Here is a 17,536-nt window from a genome sequence, read left to right on the forward strand (position 1 = left end):
TTTAGATGTCGAGTTCTGCAAGTCTGAACAAATTGCCCCATGATCAACAAATGTATTTTTTCCCCCACACTCTCCCTTCCTGTCCAGGCACATAAATTTTCACTTGCAGTTAGGAAAGAAAAGTTTCGATCCATTACAGTGTGATCAGTTTCAAGCAGCACAATGCCAAAAACATTAAAAAACAGACACCTTTACAGTGTATCCATTTAAAACCGCATTTAAAGTTTTTTTTTTTTTAAAAGTCCACTATAGCACCTAAACAAAAATTCAATAGAATTACATTTTCTTTTTCCCTATTCATTTTGTGGATTTGACAGCACATGTATATAGTTAGTTTCCTCTGTTTCTGAGGTTCACCGTACCGAACGTGGGGAGAGAGAAGCCATTAAGGGGGGAAAAATGTGAATGGTAAAGCCACAGAAGTTTGCAGGTGCAGTACCTGAAAGCCCTCTCTACACCCCCCAAATGACTAGATTTCAAATAGGCAGTATCTCCAAGACTAATTAAATTCTGTTGCTTGTAACATACTGAAGAATCCTTAACGGTGATCCATGGTGGTATTCTTCAAGAACTGTAAATCTAGCAGGTATCTTTTGCAGTTGCTTTCAAAGGCCTTGTCTATAGTGGGTAAAACAAAGGTGTATTTTTCACATATGCAACATATGTTAAAATGCACCTTCCTTCAGCGCAGAGACAGCCTGAGAGCACCAAGGGTTTGTCAACACCAGACATTTTGACCTCAAGTTCACTGACTGGCAATTAACACTAACTAGTTCATGTGTTTCAAAAGGCTAGCATGTACACTCCCAAATATTTGTTTCAGGATACGTGTTGCTCTTTACCCTAGGCTGACTCCAAGTAAATCCACATTAGCTTTTACAAACATACTGAAGACCTCAAGTTACTAGAGGGTGAGTTAACTCTGGTAAAGTCTAGTGAAGCCCAAATAAAATTCACACACAGCTCAAATTTATTTAAAAAAAAAAAAAAAAAAGAAGTTCTTACGATAGATTTTGAGGTATTTAAAAAAATAAACAGCTTTATATATTGTCAGCCCTATACTGCTTTGAAAATCTACATAGCATTCACAAGACTGGTGTGCATAATGCATCCAGGATGCTTTCCAATTATTTCAACACAATACAGTTATTAATGCCTCTACTACTTACTTCTGTTGATGAGAGACAAAAGCTTTCAACTTTGTTCTATATGGTACCAAGCTCTTCTTCAGCTTGGTGTGGCTCAAAAGCTTGTCTCTCTCCCCAACAGATGTTGGTTAAGTACAAGGTATTACCTCACCCACCTTGTCTCTCTAGTATCCTGGGACTGACAGTTACAACTACACTGCATCCACTATTTACAACAGGAATAAGTAGCAATGCTGGATATTTCTGTCTTTTGAGCTGTGGTTCCTCAGTCAACAAGATAGCAAGCAATAATGGCATTTCATTCCTAAGACAAGATCGTTTAAGGAAAAAGCTCAGATACCACACACATTAAGGATCTACACTGAGCTTACAAAGCAACAAAAAAACCACTTGTACATAGATTACAGCTACAGAGATGGAAGTGAATAGTTACTGTACCTTCTCCAATGGGAGCTGGGTCTGGTCCTGATTTTTCAAAGTTAATAACAACACCACTCTGAACTTTTTGAACTAGAGATTCTAAACACTGGTTCAACATTCTTTGTGTCCGCACACAATAGGAGCGACCTATAAGTAAGAGAAGAGCAATGCAGCGAAAGTCTGAAAAGAAGTCTCAGCAAACCTTAATTGTGTAAGTAAGGAAGGATACTGTTTATTATAAAAATAAAAATTATATTATACGTCAAGGCTCTTTCAACTTTATGTGGAATCACCACTGCAGTGTTGCTGCTTTAGTGACAAACTCAAATCATCAACAGACATGGCACAATACTTCCACAGTGCAAACAATACAGACTGTGAAAGACAAGTTGGTCTTTTCCATCCTGTGCATTATCACCAATAACACAGGCTTTGCAGGCCAAAAAAGCCTTCAGTGACAATGGTGTAGACCCATTGGAAGCAGTCGGTTTGCACAGCTCAATGCTGTTGATGATGCTTCTGTTCATTCGTGTGTAATTCACTCCTTTTAGCTGTATTAGCACCAGAAGGTTAATGAAGTAAACATTAGTTATTAAAGGAAGCAGGTTTTACTGAATACATAAGGAACAGATCTGATGAGTGAGATGGTTTCATTTTTAATCACTTTTCAAAGACGACGACCAGCCTTTTATAAAGAAAGGGGAAGGGATTACAAAGCTTAACATGAAAAAAGTGAAAAGCTGTCAGATTTAAAACAGCCAGTATTTTTTAATTTTAAAATACTCTTGCAAGGCAGAAACCCAAATGCAACCGTGCTATGCTAACACGTTGAACTGGCCAGGGTAGAGTCAGTGTCCAAAGTGAGAAAAATTAGATGTAAAATTATTCTCTCCCTCCATCCCTCAAGAGCATCCCATTAAGACAACTTAGAGAGTAAGACAAATTCCACGTTGAAACCAAAGCAAAATAACATCCAACTACCTCCTGTCACTTCACACATCTGTGTGATTGCAGATTCATCAGTGGGTACGCTCCCTAGTTGCTCTGGTTCAACAGAAGAAGCTCCTGGCAAACGCAGCACTAGGGCAAACAGCCTTTGATCCCAACGAAATGGTTCTTTGGTTAGTTCACTTCCAGGTAGAGGAGAATTCAAAGGAAGATGAAGCTAGTAAAGAAAGATTTGAAAGCTTTAAGGGATCAGATGCTCATTTGAAGACATGTACCCAAACAAATCATCAAAATAATGGATAAACTGAAGGACCAGTTTTCTGCTCTATTAATCAGTGCTATCAAACCATAGTCTGTGAACTCCTAGTGCCTATGGAACTCAGCAGCGGGGCATTGGGAGAGAAGCTGGTCCACCTTTCTTAAAAAGTGGTCTGCAGAATGAAGCTGAATTACCACCAATATAAATCCAATTCATAATTCTTTTAGCACACTGCCAAGATGCAAATTCACAGATTTTAAAACTGAAATTCTTTTGGGAGTCTTGTTAACAGTTAAAAGTGAGTTAGTGTTCCCCCGTAGCCATTTAAAAAAATAAAACAACTATGAAAGTCTTACCTCCTCTTGAACACCAGCAGTATGTGTCAATTTGTTTCCATCCGTGATGGTAATTAAAATAGATGGCTCTAAAAAGAACGGGTTTCTCCCCTAGAGAAAGAATAAAAACATGTAAAATAGTAACAAATAATATTTAATTCCATACTTCAGTTAAACTTGTGTTGGTTTGTAAACGTACTCATCAATTTACAGCACATAAAACACAGTATCTGCCTTTAAGAACTTAAAATGCCAAACAGTCCTTATAAAAGCGTGAGATGGTTTTAAATCTGTGGACATGTAGAACTTCACAACCGAAATGATACTGCACATCAAAGTCACACAGAACTTCAGACTGACCACAAGTATAGAACTCAGACCCCCCTGGCCCATAAAGTCACAGGTTCCTATCACTTAAGCAAAAAGTGAGTGTTAGGAGTAGACCCTCTATGACACTAAATAGCAACAATATATCTATATTCCAGCTGGCTCTCCTTGCAGGAGAAAATAAAAAGATCAGTATACTGTAAAATACATTCAGGAGACTTAACAGTGGGAAAATTAATCATCTTTAAAACTGGGCTTTTTTTTTAAAAAAAAATAGTTCATTAAAATACCATACTGAGAAGGCAAACATACAACATAGCAAAGTTTGAAATAGTTATTTGATAAATGTCTACAGTTTTAAGATTCCAGGTGTACGTGCATGCACACACAATATGCACCGAACACAAATATACACAGAACACGTTTCCATGTGGCTTAGTGTGTGACACGAGAACTCGAGTTTTAAAAATGGAATTATTTGTAGTTTATGAATATTGATAGTACATAACACAAGAACTAGGGGTCACCCTATGAAATTAATAGGCAACAGGTTTAAAACAAACAAAAGGAAGTACTTCCTCACACAACGCAGTCAACCTGTGGAATTCGTTGACAATGGATGTTGTGAAGGCCAAAACTATAACAGGGTTCAAAAAATAACTACATTAGTTCATGGAGAATAGGTCCATCGATGGCTATCAGCCAGGATGGTGAAGGATGCAATCCCATGCTCTGAGTGGCCCTAGCTTCTGTTTGCCAGAAGCTGGGAGTGGATGACAGGGGATAGATCACTCAATGACTGCCTGTTCTGTTCATTCCTTCTGAAGCACCTGGCATTGACCACTGTCGGAAGACAGGATACTGGGCTAGATGGACCATTGTTTTACTATAACCAGTTCAAAGCAGCCCCCTCATTTTACTCATACTCCATCACCCCCCCAACCCCGCTCCAGATATTTAACAATATCCACAAAGCAGCAATGGTTACAAAGAGTGTTTGATAAAATGTGAAGAACAAACATTTGTTACCTGTCCATAATTGTCTATTCCAGATACTAATCTATTGAGATTTAACAAGTCAAACGAGGATCTGAGAGCCTGCCCGAGGGTAGTCAGTCCTGAAGCTTGGAGGTTTTTCAGTTCATTCATGAATGTTGCATGATTTTCCTTCCATCCAGCCTGTTATGTAGTAATATAGAGAGAGACAAAAAAGACAGTTTATTGGTCATTTTACTAGTGATCTGGCAAACATTAACTGCAGGGTCTGATCATCGCTTTTCCTCTCAGAGGCAGATTACATTTCTCATTAGCAAGTAGATCCTATTGTGCTTGTATGATCCATAGATTTAATAAATAAAAAAAATAAAATAAAATCAGAGGAGCCACACAAGTATCTTCCCACATAACTGCAATGTGTACAGAACATGAAGTACACAGTAGAAAACAAACTACAAACAGTATTAAGTTTTTGAAACAATGACTCTGTCTATTTAGCTCTTTTTATGAAAGCTGCAGCAAAGCAGAAGTGACTAATGGAACTATTTGGGTACTTCCATGAGAATGAGAACATTTGATTTAAAAAGTGTGTCAAATGAAAGGCATTTAGAAATCGAACATGAATACCTAAGGCATGGTGGTGAATGAAGGAGCTGCAGGGAGAGCACACGGAGCTGCTCTTGTGGTGCTCTGCAACTCCTCCCCAAACAGCCTTACCCAGGGCTAGAAAAACATGCAACACGTGCTCAAGGACTAAGCCTAGTAGCCCGTGAGAGATACCCGTGCCGCCACATTCTTGCTCCCTGCTCAGTGCCCACCCCAGAACTAGAAAGATGTTAGACAGCTGTGTATCATTAACTGAGGACTTTTAATACTGTATAATCAGCCAACTTCGAGAAGTTTTACAAAAGCGACTCACTATACTTCTCACTTTTCTTGTACTTCCTTTCCCTCCTGGCTTTACTCCATTTACGTTCATATACAGATCGTGCCTCTTATGCTTTCCTCTACACTTTTCCTCCACATCCATATTATATATTGTAAAAGCACACTTTTCTCCTACCCCAGTTTCTCTACGTCCTACCTTATAACTCTAACTCTACTTTCTTCTGTCACTTCTTCCTTGCTGCTGGAAACTGGCTCAGATTCCTGCCAGGTTGTTGCCGGGAACCCTTCTATCTCTTTAGCAGACAGACACTTTCTAGTTGAAGACTGATAGTTGCAAGGTCCCAATCCCTCCCCCACTGTTGGAAGGGAGAAGGGACATTGTGTCTTGTCCTCTGCATCCCAGAGACTCCTGACTGCTGCAATGGGGAGTACAGAACATCTCTCCAATATTTATAGTTCACTCCCTCAGCTACCTGGCTGCTGCAAGGAGGCAGGTGTGTACATGTGCAAGTGTCATTCCACCCCTTACCCCAAGCCTCAGTTTTGAGTCCTCTACACTGAATAGTGCCAATCCCTTCCTTTGATGCTGCTCAGAACTTACCTGAGCAGCAGCAAAGTAAAACTAACTCAATTATTGTTGGTTTCAGAGTAACAGCCGTGTTAGTCTGTATTCGCAAAAAGAAAAGGAGGACTTGTGGCACCTTAGAGACTAACCAATTTATTTGAGCATGAGCTTTCGTGAGCTACAGCTCACTTCATCGGATGCATACCGTGGAAACTGCAGCAGACTTTATATATACACAGAGAATATGAAACAATACCTCCTCCCACCCCACTGTCCTGCTAGTTTCCACGGTACGCATCCGATGAAGTGAGCTGTAGCTCACGAAAGCTCATGCTCAAATAAATTGGTTAGTCTCTAAGGTGCCACAAGTCCTCCTTTTCAATGATTGTTAGTTTTGCTAATGCCCACCTAACAGAGTACTGGGCCCTGGAAGGCATGCTTGTGTCCCATGCACCTGTTACTGCCCTTTGAAACTCCAAACTGTGGTTGTAAGCTGTATGTCTGCTCCTAGTCATGTGTTCTACAGGAATTTACATAGAAAGCTTCCTGTCTCTTTAGGCAACTGAGTACCGGGGGAGGAGGGGCGGGGGGGGGGGGGGGGGGGAAGGACAAGAGGAAGAGAACCTCTGCAGCTATCAGTTAGAAGGCCAGAGTGGGAGATAGCTGCCAGTGCTGACTGTGGCAGAAAGACTCAGCTGAAGCAGACTGTTAAGCTCTGGGAGAAGAGTTGTAAGGACCAGGAAATCTTGGTGATAAGGACTAAGGCAAAAAATAATTAAAATCTTAAATGCAACTTAACACTCAAGCCTTGTCCTAAGTCAGTCCTTACTGCAGATTCAATGAAATATTCTTCACTTCCTGCTGCTTTCAATGATGTATGTCTAATTTGGGTATCTGTTTGTAGAGCACTTTGGAGAAAACAAAAAATATTTTTATAAGCAGTAACCATGTTCTCAGATCCTTATCTGCTCTATCTCCAGCCACAACAGGAAGAGTAAAAAATTAAGTTTCATCCTTAACTTTAAATGTAAGATCTATTTAGATGAAAGATGCTATATGTAAATTTAAAAAAAAAAGTCACTAATTTCTTTAGAGCAGTGGCTCTGAACCAGGGGTATGCGTACCACTGGGGGACAGAGATCTTCTAGGGGGTATATCAACTCCTCTAGATATTAGCCTAGTTTTATAACAGGCAACATGAAAAGCACTAGCAAAGTCAGTACAAACTAAAATTTCATACAGTTATAACTTGTTTATACTGTTATATATACTATTAGTGTTTCTCAACCTGTGGGGGGGGGGGTCGTGATTTATTTTACAATTATAGAGAAAGTAATTAAAAATGAGAAAAGTAAGTAATTTTCCAGTAATATTGTGCTAAAACACCTTTGTATTTTTTAGGCTGATTTTGTAAGCAAGTTTGCAAGTGAAGTGAAACTTGTGGTATGCAAGACAAATCAGCCTCCTGAAAGGGGTACAGTAGTGTGAAAAGTTTGAGAACTACTGCTTTAGAGTAATTCTATGTTGCATCGAAGTGAGTGAGTTATATTACACAACATGCAGGACACAGTTTGTAAAAAGTTTTTAAAGAGGTGACAGTGTACGTGGCCCTAAATGAATGGACATAACATTCTCCTTGCCCTAAATACATCTTGAAATCCAAATAAAAATATTATTCAAGACCCCTATTGGGAAAATGGGGTGAATGAAATGGAAGGAATCTAGATTACTCAGAAGATTATACTGAGGGCAATTTTTTATTTCTATTTAGTCAGCAATTTGAATCCAGGTCAGCTTGGTAGTATCCAAGAATTGATATCATAAAATGGCTATTTGGTTGGCCAGCATGAAATGAGTTAGACTTCCATCCAGTTGTCCACACCACAGCTAAAGCCCCGAGTCTCAAAAAGGGTTAGAATTGAACAGAGAAAGAGCCTTAGCTACTGTGGCATGGTTAACAGTAGTTCTCCAGAACAGACACTGCGGCACATTAGTAGGCCAACACAGGGAAGTGTACCAACTTGTGATGTACCAGTTCTGCAGAGAGAAGTTATCTGCAGGAGTCAGTCTCACACCGTGCACGAGTGCTAGCTTTCATTTTAAAACCAAATTTAAAACCCCACATGTAGTGGAAGGTTTTTGGTCTTGCATTCATACGGCTTCTTTTCTAAAATAAACAGAAGCCATGTGAAGTTGAGACATACGAAAGTCTGATTAGTTTGGGTTGGTGTTTTTGTTTGTAAAAAGAGGAGAGAAGCCAAAACTCACTTGTTTTGCCCCTTAAATATATTTAAAAAATTGTTTTTAAAAAAAAAATGAAGTTCGGGACTTTTCCCCTCCCCGAAAACAGACTTGCATCAGTGGTTTTGGTAACAAACTTCCCTGCCCCTGAACTCTACCCAGCCACCCTCCAAATTACATGTTCAGTGGTCTATTATTGTACAGATGCATTGACAAACTTGTAGATTGTGGAGTGTCTTAAAAAAGCAGCCAGAGCTTTTGAAAGAAGCAGTTTTTGGTACAGAGCTAACTGCAACTGAAGATTTCATCCTCTGAAGCTGAAGACAGACTCATTTCCAGACTTCAGGGCCTCCCAAAAGGTGTTTCTGTTCTGATGCAAGATAAGTGTTGCAAATGATCTTAAAGTGTCAGGCAACTCCCCAACAGATGCTATTACCCCACCTTCTGTTCTCTGAAACAGAAATCTCCAATGGCAGGACACCTGCTTGTGTGCTTTAAAGTGCTAGATTAGAAGCCCTGTGAGTAAGGGCAGGGTGTATGCATATTCTCTAATCTCTTCAAACTAAGTTTGTTTTTTGAGGGGTAGGACAGCAAAATGCTCAGAGAAAGACCAAGGCTAAGAGCTTTCAGACCTAGTCTGAACTCCTTAGTATCAGTGCCCCAGAAGTGGAGGGAGAGTATGGACTGGGTACAGGTTCCCAACCTCAGCAATGCAGACAGCCCTCCTGCATTCCAAGATCTGCCCCACAGATATTTCAAGATAGTCTAATAACCAGCTAGAAGAATCTCCACCTTTCAAAATCCCTCATTTTGTTGCCTCTAAACAAGTTCTTTCACCCTGAATCTTGGCAGCGGGGATTTTTGGGCCAGCTCCAATTCTTTTGACTTAACTGAACAATTACAAAGGACCTCCGAATCCTCCTAACTCTTCAGTACAACTGCTAAACGTCATTTGGTAGGAACGCCTGCCAAATGAGTTAAATTTCTTGGTTGTAAATCAGGTCCCAGGCCCAGCTCAAGATGTGTTCTCTGAAGAATGGTGTTATACATGGTTCCTGATCTCCTTTAACATATGGATTGGGAACGTGACAGAATACACGCTTATGGAAGCATAATTCTTTCATGTCATAACTTTTGAATGATCTTGAGAGCATACCTGGATTTCCTCCAGTATATTAACAGGATGTCTTGTATATTTCTTTTTTGTAATGAGCGATTCTATAGGGCTATTCCATGTGAGTGCAGGGAATACAGGATTTCCCTAACTCCACACCTTGTTTAAATAAATGCCTGTGGAAGCGAAAGTAGCATTTTCTCTCAATTAGTGCAAGGCTTGCTTGGAGGACATTAAAAAAATATCCAAGTGAATAGTACAAAGATCACTTCTGTAATATGGTTCTCTTGGGGACTCTGACCTAAGAATGTAACACTGAAAAATGACAGTGGTATTCAGAGTACTCCAGGAGTTGACACTGGACCTGGGATTGAGGATTTCTGTGTTCTTGCTCCTCCTCCCCCTCAATACACTGTTAAAAGTATCCTGCAGAATTATTCAGAGTAATCATTTCTGAGCTCGTGTCAGCAGCAGCCTTTCAAAAGTGGTTAGGGTTATAAATTGCTGCCTTGGAAAATGCTACTGTGAGGGAATAGTTATTTTCATCTGCAGGTAGGAATACTATAAAAATGAAGGGGAGTTGGAGATGCACACACTGAAACAAGGAGAGTTAAAGAGGCCATGTATGCAAATAGACAAGAATAAAGTCAAAGCCCTAGAACAGTTATATTTTTGATTCCTTATACATAATTCCAGTCGTGAGACTTCAGTTTTTTCAGGTCTTCAAGTACCCAATTCCTACTGGATCATCTTTATGCACAGAATTTAACACTGAGTAGAGTACATCTTGGCATATAAACTGAAGTGTTAATTTACCATTACTTGAAAATTTAGAGGAAAAACTGAACAGAATTGAATTTTAATGGGATGACCTTCTGGTGAATATGAAGGTCTAATACTTATACTGTACTTGCTTTACTGGGCATTTGTGAGAATCACACACCTGCTGCCCCAAGCCATGATTGGGCAAAAGGGATGTCAATCAGCCCTCTGTGGCACTAAATAGAACTTTCAAATATCATCCTCTGGAATTCTGAAGCTTGTCTTGTGAAATACAATTCTTCACTCAAAGACATCTGGTAGCACTTCACAACTATCCTGTCTCCTTCCAGACAAAAGCTGGAGAGACCTGCCAAGGGAAGAGAGGGGGTCCACCAGCTAAGTGAATAAAAATAAAGTAGCAGAACTAAGCAGTACAGGAAAGATAAGAAATTAAAGAGTCAGTTAAGTTTAAATAAATAGTTTTAATAGCTGGGAAAATTAAGGTAACTGGTGTAGGATTCAGTTGAGAGGCCTGGGGGAATCTTCAAAACAAATGTTTGAATTAAAAAAAAACAGTAGGTTTTCCTAGTTGTTCACTTTAAGTTTGGACAAAAAGCACCATCCTCATGAGAGTATCAAAATGCAAGAGAATAATAAGCAGACAGAGTCCCTGGATTTTAGATATGTACAGAGCAGGACGGATTGATTTAATCAAAGCGATTTAAATCACAAGGTGGAGGAACCTGATTTAAATAACTGATTTTAATCAATTTTCCCACCATTTGTACACTTCAGTTATTTTCTAACGAAAAGTGCACTTTCATTGGTTGATAGAACCATTAAAACATGTCGATTTATAACTAAATAGAGCCTTTACACTAGATTTGGTACATCTTTTTGCTACCTAGCAGAGTACACTGTAACTATATACATTTATTTAAACAATTATGTAACTCAATATTTTCAGATTCTTGTTAATTTTACATTTTAGTAGGTTAGAAAATCGTGAATGACATGCTTTTTTAGTAGAGTACTAACTTTTTGCTCATGATTTGTGTCAAGCTGCATTAAAGGATGGTAACTGGAATTTAAACACATAAAATAGCATATACATTTAGCTTTAAAGAAAGATAACCTTGCATGTTCAACTACATCTCTTTTTCACACCCCGGAGCAGGACTGGATCCTCTAAGCAATCCAGTGGAAGGTAAAACATACAGTGTAGTTTTATCATGCAATTCTGTGATCCAGTGTTTGTCCTCTCTCATCTCTTTGGGCTAGTCTAGACTAACTTAAGTTTTAGGTCAAGATAAAACTACATTGTATATTCTACCTTCCACTGGATTGCTTAGAGGATCCAGTCCTGCTCTCTCAATCTAGAGCTTATTTCTAAAAAGTCAGTTCTTTGACACTACATAAAGATCTCCTTCAAGTTAGCAGGCAATTTAATTTTGGGGTGCCAAACATCTTGTCATTTTTCTTACTCTGCCTGTGTGCTTCAGACAGTCCAGCATTTGAAAAACCTCAACAGCCAGGGAGAGCGGCACTCACCAAGCTGACAGTGCTAATGGTGAACAAGCAATTTTGAGCCCTAAACACTGAAACCTAAACCCACCCCACCATTCCTTAGAACAAAACAGTTTAGATAGCGATCTAGTGTCTTTGAATTAACCCTTAAAATAGACTTTCAAAAGCAGCAAAAGATAATAAGAGCTCCTTTTCAGTTTAAGCACATTAAGTAAGTTATACACCTGGCCAAAGAGAAATGGCTAAGGGCTTCCCAAAAATATTGGCAGGCTTGTAGTGATCTTCATTATTAAACCAGTCTTGGAGAAGCACCTCTCTAGACACATGCTTATACTCCTTCTCTGAGATCATATACCATCTGGAAGCACTGCATTATGTTTAAATTTTAATGCATCAAAAGTGAAGTAAATTCACAGACTGAAATAATTTGCTCTAAACTCCACAAAGTATTCACACACATATAAAAAGGTCGGCAGAAGTGTCATTTGCTCTAAAAATTGCTTTAGAAAATCAAGATAAACAAATAGTTTGCCTATGCTACTTACAGCCTTGTAGATACAGGAATTATTTCAGTTTTAACATTCTACTTTTCACCATTCATGAGGTCTTGTTTTTGGTTAGGCATTCCACTTGGGATAGTGAAATTAAATCAGTCCATTTCAGCTTTGGATTCCCTTCCAATAGCACAATGTTATTGCTTTTAATTCCAACACAGTAGAGGATTTAAATAAAAATTAGGGCTGTCGATCAATTGCAGTTAACTCACGCGATTAACTAAAAAAAATTAATTGCGATTTTAATCGCACTGTTAAAACAGTAGACTACTAATTGAAATGTATTAAATATTTTGGATGTTTTTCTACATTTTCATATATATTGTATTCTGTGTTGTAACTGAAATAAAAGTGCATATTATTTTTTATTACAAATATTTGCACGGTAAAAAATGATAAAAGAAATAGTATTTTTCAGTTCACCTCAGACAAGTACGGAAGTGCGATCTCTGTCATGAAAGTGCAACTTACAAATGTAGATTTTGTTGTTGTTACATAACTGCACTCAAAAACAAAACAATGTAAAACTTCAAAGCCTACAAGTCCACTCAGTCCTCCTTGTTCAGGCAATTACTAAGACAAACAAGTTTGTTTGCATATACAGGAGAATATGTCACCAGAAAGTGAGAACAGACGTTCGCAAGGCACTTTTGTAGCCAGCATGGCAAGGTATCTACGTGCCAGATATGCTAAACATTTGTATGCCCCTTCATGCTTCAGCCACCATTCCAGAGGACATGCTTCCATGCTGAGGACGCTTGTTAAAAAGAAACACTGTATTAAATTTGTGACTGAACTCCTTGGGGGAGAATTGTATGTCCCCTGCTCTGTTTTACCCGCATTCTGCCATATATTTCATGTTATAGCAGTCTCAGATGATGACCAGCACATGTTATTCATTTTATGAACACTTTCATTGCAGATCTGACAAAATGCAAAGAAGGTACCAATGTGAGATTTCTAAAGATAGCTACAGCACTCGACCCAAGGTTTAAAAATCTGAAGTGCCTTCTAAAATCTGAGAGGGACGGGGTGTAGAGCATGCTTTCAAAAGTTTTAAAAGAGCAACACTCCGATGCGGAAACTACAGAATTCATACCACCAAAAAAGAAAATCTACCTTCTGTTGGTGGCATCTGACTCAAATAACGAAAATGAACATGTGTCGGTCCACACTGCTTTGGAATGTTATCAAGCAGAACCCGTCATTAGCACAGACCCATGTCCCCTGGAATGGTGGTTGAAGCCTGAAGGGACACATGAATTTTTTGCGCATCTAGCACATAAATATCTTGTGATGCCGGCTACAATGGTGCCATGAAAACGCCTGTTGTCACTTTCAGGTGACATTGTAAACAAGAAGCTGGCAGCATTATCTCCTGTAAATGTAAACAAAACTTCCTGTTCAACCATTTGCTCAGACAAAGAAGTAGGACTGGGTGGACTTGCAGGCTCTAAAATTTTAAGATTGTTTTATTTTTGAATGCAGGTTTGTTTTGTTTTTTAAACACAAGTCTACATTTGTAAATTCAACTTTCATGATAAAGAGATTGCACTGCGGTACTTGTATTAGGTGAATTGAAAAATATTATTTCTTCCGTTTTTTCACAGTGCAAATACTTGTAAAAAATAAATATAAAGTGAGCACTGTAGCATTAGGAGGAGTTCAATCATAGAATATCAGGGTTGGAAGGGACCTCAGGAGGGCATCTAGTCCAACCCCTTGCTCAAAGCAGGACCGATCCCCAATTAAATCATCCCAGCCAGGGCTTTGTCAAGCCTGACCTTAAAAACGTCTAAGGAAGGAGATTCCACCACCTCCCTAGGTAACGCATTCCAGTGCTTCACCACCCTCCTAGTGAAAAAGTTTTTCCTAATATCCAACCTAAATATCTCCCACTGCAACTTGAGACCATTACTCCTAGTTCTGTCATCTGCTACACTGAGAACAGTCTAGAGCCATCCTAGATATTGAACAAAACCGGCCCCAGGACCGACCCTTGGGGCACTCCACTTGATACCAGCTGCCAACTAGACATGGAGCCATTGATCACTACCCGTTGAGCCCGACAATCTAGCCAGCTTTCTATCTGCCTTATAGTCCATTCATCCAGCCCATACTTCTTTAACTTGCTGGCAAGAATACTGTGGGAGACCGTGTCAAAAGCTTTGCTAAAGTCAAGGAACACCACGTCCACTGCTTTTTCTTCATCCACAGAACCAGTTATCTCGTCACAGAAGGCAATTAGATTAGTCAGGCATGACTTGCCCTTGGTGAATCCATGCTGACTGTTCCTGATCACTTTCCTCTCCTCTAAGTGCTTCAGAATTGATTCCTTGAGGACCTGCTCCATGATTTTTCCAGGGACTGAGGTGAGGCTGACTGGCCTGTGGTTCCCAGGATGCGTTGATCTATTTGTAAAAGTGACCTCTTACGCAATACTGAAATACAAGTTGAGTAGCCAAATCCTAATTCATCTAAACATTTGTGTTTCCCTGCATTAAAGTTAATCCTCAAAAAGTACTGACTGAGGCCCATAAATCTGCTAGTAAAAAGCTTCTGATCATCAAATCAAACTGTAAAATGCAAGTTTGAATCACAGCTTAATGTAAACTGCAGGCATTCAGAGTAGAACAATGCTGTCTGCACCAAGGAAAGCAGAACAGAGATACCATACGACCGCCCAGGGGATTTTTTTTGTTAGTTTTTTATAATATATGTATGTATAAAAATATTATATTCAAATGTAGCTCTGAGGCAAGTAAAATAATCAATACCATCAAAGAGCAAACTGTCAGCAAGACAGCTCGTTACCCATTTAATATCTGTATTTTTAAATAACTGATATCCAGAGTTTAATCTGCAATATTTTAGACATTTAGATGGCTATGATCAAAAGCCCCATTTTTTTTGCTGCATCAACATCAAGGCTATCACATATGCTTAAGTAAATGAAAAGATATAAACACAAAGAGGTCATCATAACCCACCATTTCAAAATATATCAGTATTTAGACAAGGAACACAAAACTATCCAGAATTAGTTGCACTCAGTAAACAAGTGGCCATATCAGTATGGTTTTGAAGTAGTATGAGATCTACTTTAATTCTGTATTTAAATCAGCTATGTGTTTCATGTAGTAATTTATGAAGATGGATTATAGGGACACCATCATTTAGAAATAGTAGGTACTTCTGGATTATAAACTTTGATAAGTAAAGTACACCCCCAACAGTGCAAATAACATTCACAGACCAAAATCTTTAACTCTAAGTCAAGGTTAACCAAAAGTGCTTTGTACACTTCCAGAATGTCAAGTGCACCGAGTTTTTGGGCAGTGAATTCCCCCGCCCCCTTTTTCTTTTTTTGAGGAAGTGGGGGCAGTGAGGGTGACATGATTGAGACACACCAGGAAACTTCCCGGGACCACCTCCTCATTGCCACTCAGGATGCAGCTCTACGCTTCTCCTGGCCTCTCCATTCCTCAAGCAGAACTGGAGGGACGAAGGAAGGTATGTGGTAACTGATGGGCTGCAAGAAGCGTATCTACCAGCTGGAGGCATCAAGAGGAAATGGAGCAGAGCCCCATACTCCACTTCAGGGTCTGGTGTAGGGGAAGGTGCTTTGCACAACGCTCTATAGCATAAAACTGCAGATGTGTGAACTCAGTAGGTATTCTCCTCCCCTTCTCTTTCAAAGTCCACCTCAGCCCATTATGGAAAACCAATTTTCTAAATAATCTCCCTATGCACATGGACTTTACAGAATTTTGAAAATTAAAAGCTGTTCATAATGTGACAGACCATAACTGAGAATCTCTTGCCCAAATGACCCCAACTTGCACCATTAACTTTACCCCTGTGCAAAAACATGTTATAAGAAACGATTTTGAAGATTTTGGAGGCTTGGGGGAAGAGATGGCTGTATCTCAGGAACCGCTTGCTCAAATATGGACCACTAATCTACTCCAGGTCCTCATGAAGCACAGAAATTGTCAGGTTAATCCAAGCAAGCATGTGGACTTCACAGCACTTAGAGAAGTCAGCTGTTAAACAGTAAGAGTCTCACCTTAACTACACAGGTGCTACTACCTCACTATAATACCTAGATAAATGTTGGTCAGTTCCACTGACAACTAACAATAATATTGCTAAACTGTAGGCCTTTGCTTATACTAAAAATCTAACATTAGCCAACACAATTTTTTAAAAAACACACACTATGGTTTTGTTTGAAGCTTAATAGCACTAAAATTAACTTCAAGTCCTTTTATCTTTAACAGCAAGCATAAGGAAGATATCTGCTTACATCCTATACATGAATAGAATTGTTAATATCACTTCTTGTAAAAAGTTCACATTAGAGAGCTCAGCCTATAACAGCCTTAAAAGCAGAGAAGCACAAGGCAACAGAATAAGAATGCGCCTACCTCAATACTCTCTGGTCAGTATTTTTTTAGCTGAACATCAATGTACAAATTTTCATACCTTGTTTTGTGGCCAGTTCAAAAACAAATTTAAAAATATCAGTAGTTGAAAGAAAAATGTAGATGTCAGTTTGAAATTCAAACTAAAACAACTGATCCCAGAGACATATCTTCTTAATACCCATGCATTACACAGAAAATGTAAGTACCTCAATCTCTACAGGGAATTAGGGAGAAATGGATAGATCAATACAAGTATCAGGGCAGTTACAGATTCTAAATTGAACACAGAATGTGATTACAAGGACACCACTTAAAATGCATATTCTAGACACGAACCAAGCGCTTCACTAACACCTTGTCCCTAGCTTGACTCGTTGCTTGTGTTTAGAACAGCTCCTCATATGATCCTTTTCATCTTTATGTTTAGAGTCTCCAGCAAATATTAAGTGGAATCCATGAAAACTGAATTTGATAGAGTGTAGTTTTAAGTATTTAAAGTCTACTCAAGGTTTTCAGTGTAACAACAACAGAGATTATGTATTAAGGTGACAGTTGGCATATAGTCAAGTGGTAGTGTTAACAGTTGCTCTATACATAGCGCTATACGGTGATGTTATAGATTCTGGAAATAGCTGTACTCTAGTCAAATATTGTGATATATCCACCACAGAGAACACATTAATAAGATAAATTAGGGGGCGGGGAGAAAGAACAGTAGCAAGTTTCTAAACCCACAGTCCACATTAGTAATCAAATGGTTAGTTTTAAGTTAAAATAAAGTTGGTTTACAATGGTGGTATTCCTCCCCCCCCCCCCCCCGTTTTCCTAATGCAAGTTACTCAAGAAGTTGATCAAGTTGTACAGTATTGCTAGGGCCCTACCAAATTAATAGCCATGAAAAAAACACATCAAGAATGGTGAAATCTGGTCTCAGTATCTGTCTCCCCAATGTTTCTCAGTATAACAGTATCTGTCTCCCCAATGAAATCTGGTCTTTTGTGTGCTTTTACCCTATACCATAC

The 17,536-nt window shown here is 39.0% G+C and overlaps 1 protein-coding gene across 9 annotated transcripts in view; it reads right to left on the reverse strand.

The window, feature by feature from the left end:
- Window positions 1–17,536, reverse strand: part of LOC140916749 (integrator complex subunit 6-like) — a 54,048-nt gene that overhangs the window by 26,314 nt on the left and 10,198 nt on the right. For all 9 annotated transcript variants that reach the window (XM_073358475.1, XM_073358476.1, XM_073358474.1 and 6 more), the window contains 4 exons: window positions 4,467–4,616; window positions 3,132–3,221; window positions 2,550–2,733; window positions 1,587–1,715 (listed from right to left, as the gene is read on the reverse strand). In XM_073358475.1, the coding sequence (XP_073214576.1) occupies window positions 1,587–1,715; window positions 2,550–2,733; window positions 3,132–3,221; window positions 4,467–4,616 (553 nt within the window). The remainder of the gene's footprint in view (window positions 1–1,586; window positions 1,716–2,549; window positions 2,734–3,131; window positions 3,222–4,466; window positions 4,617–17,536) is intronic.

This window comes from Lepidochelys kempii, chromosome 9 (genome assembly GCF_965140265.1).
Source record: "Lepidochelys kempii isolate rLepKem1 chromosome 9, rLepKem1.hap2, whole genome shotgun sequence".
NCBI classification, from domain to species: domain Eukaryota; kingdom Metazoa; phylum Chordata; order Testudines; family Cheloniidae; genus Lepidochelys; species Lepidochelys kempii.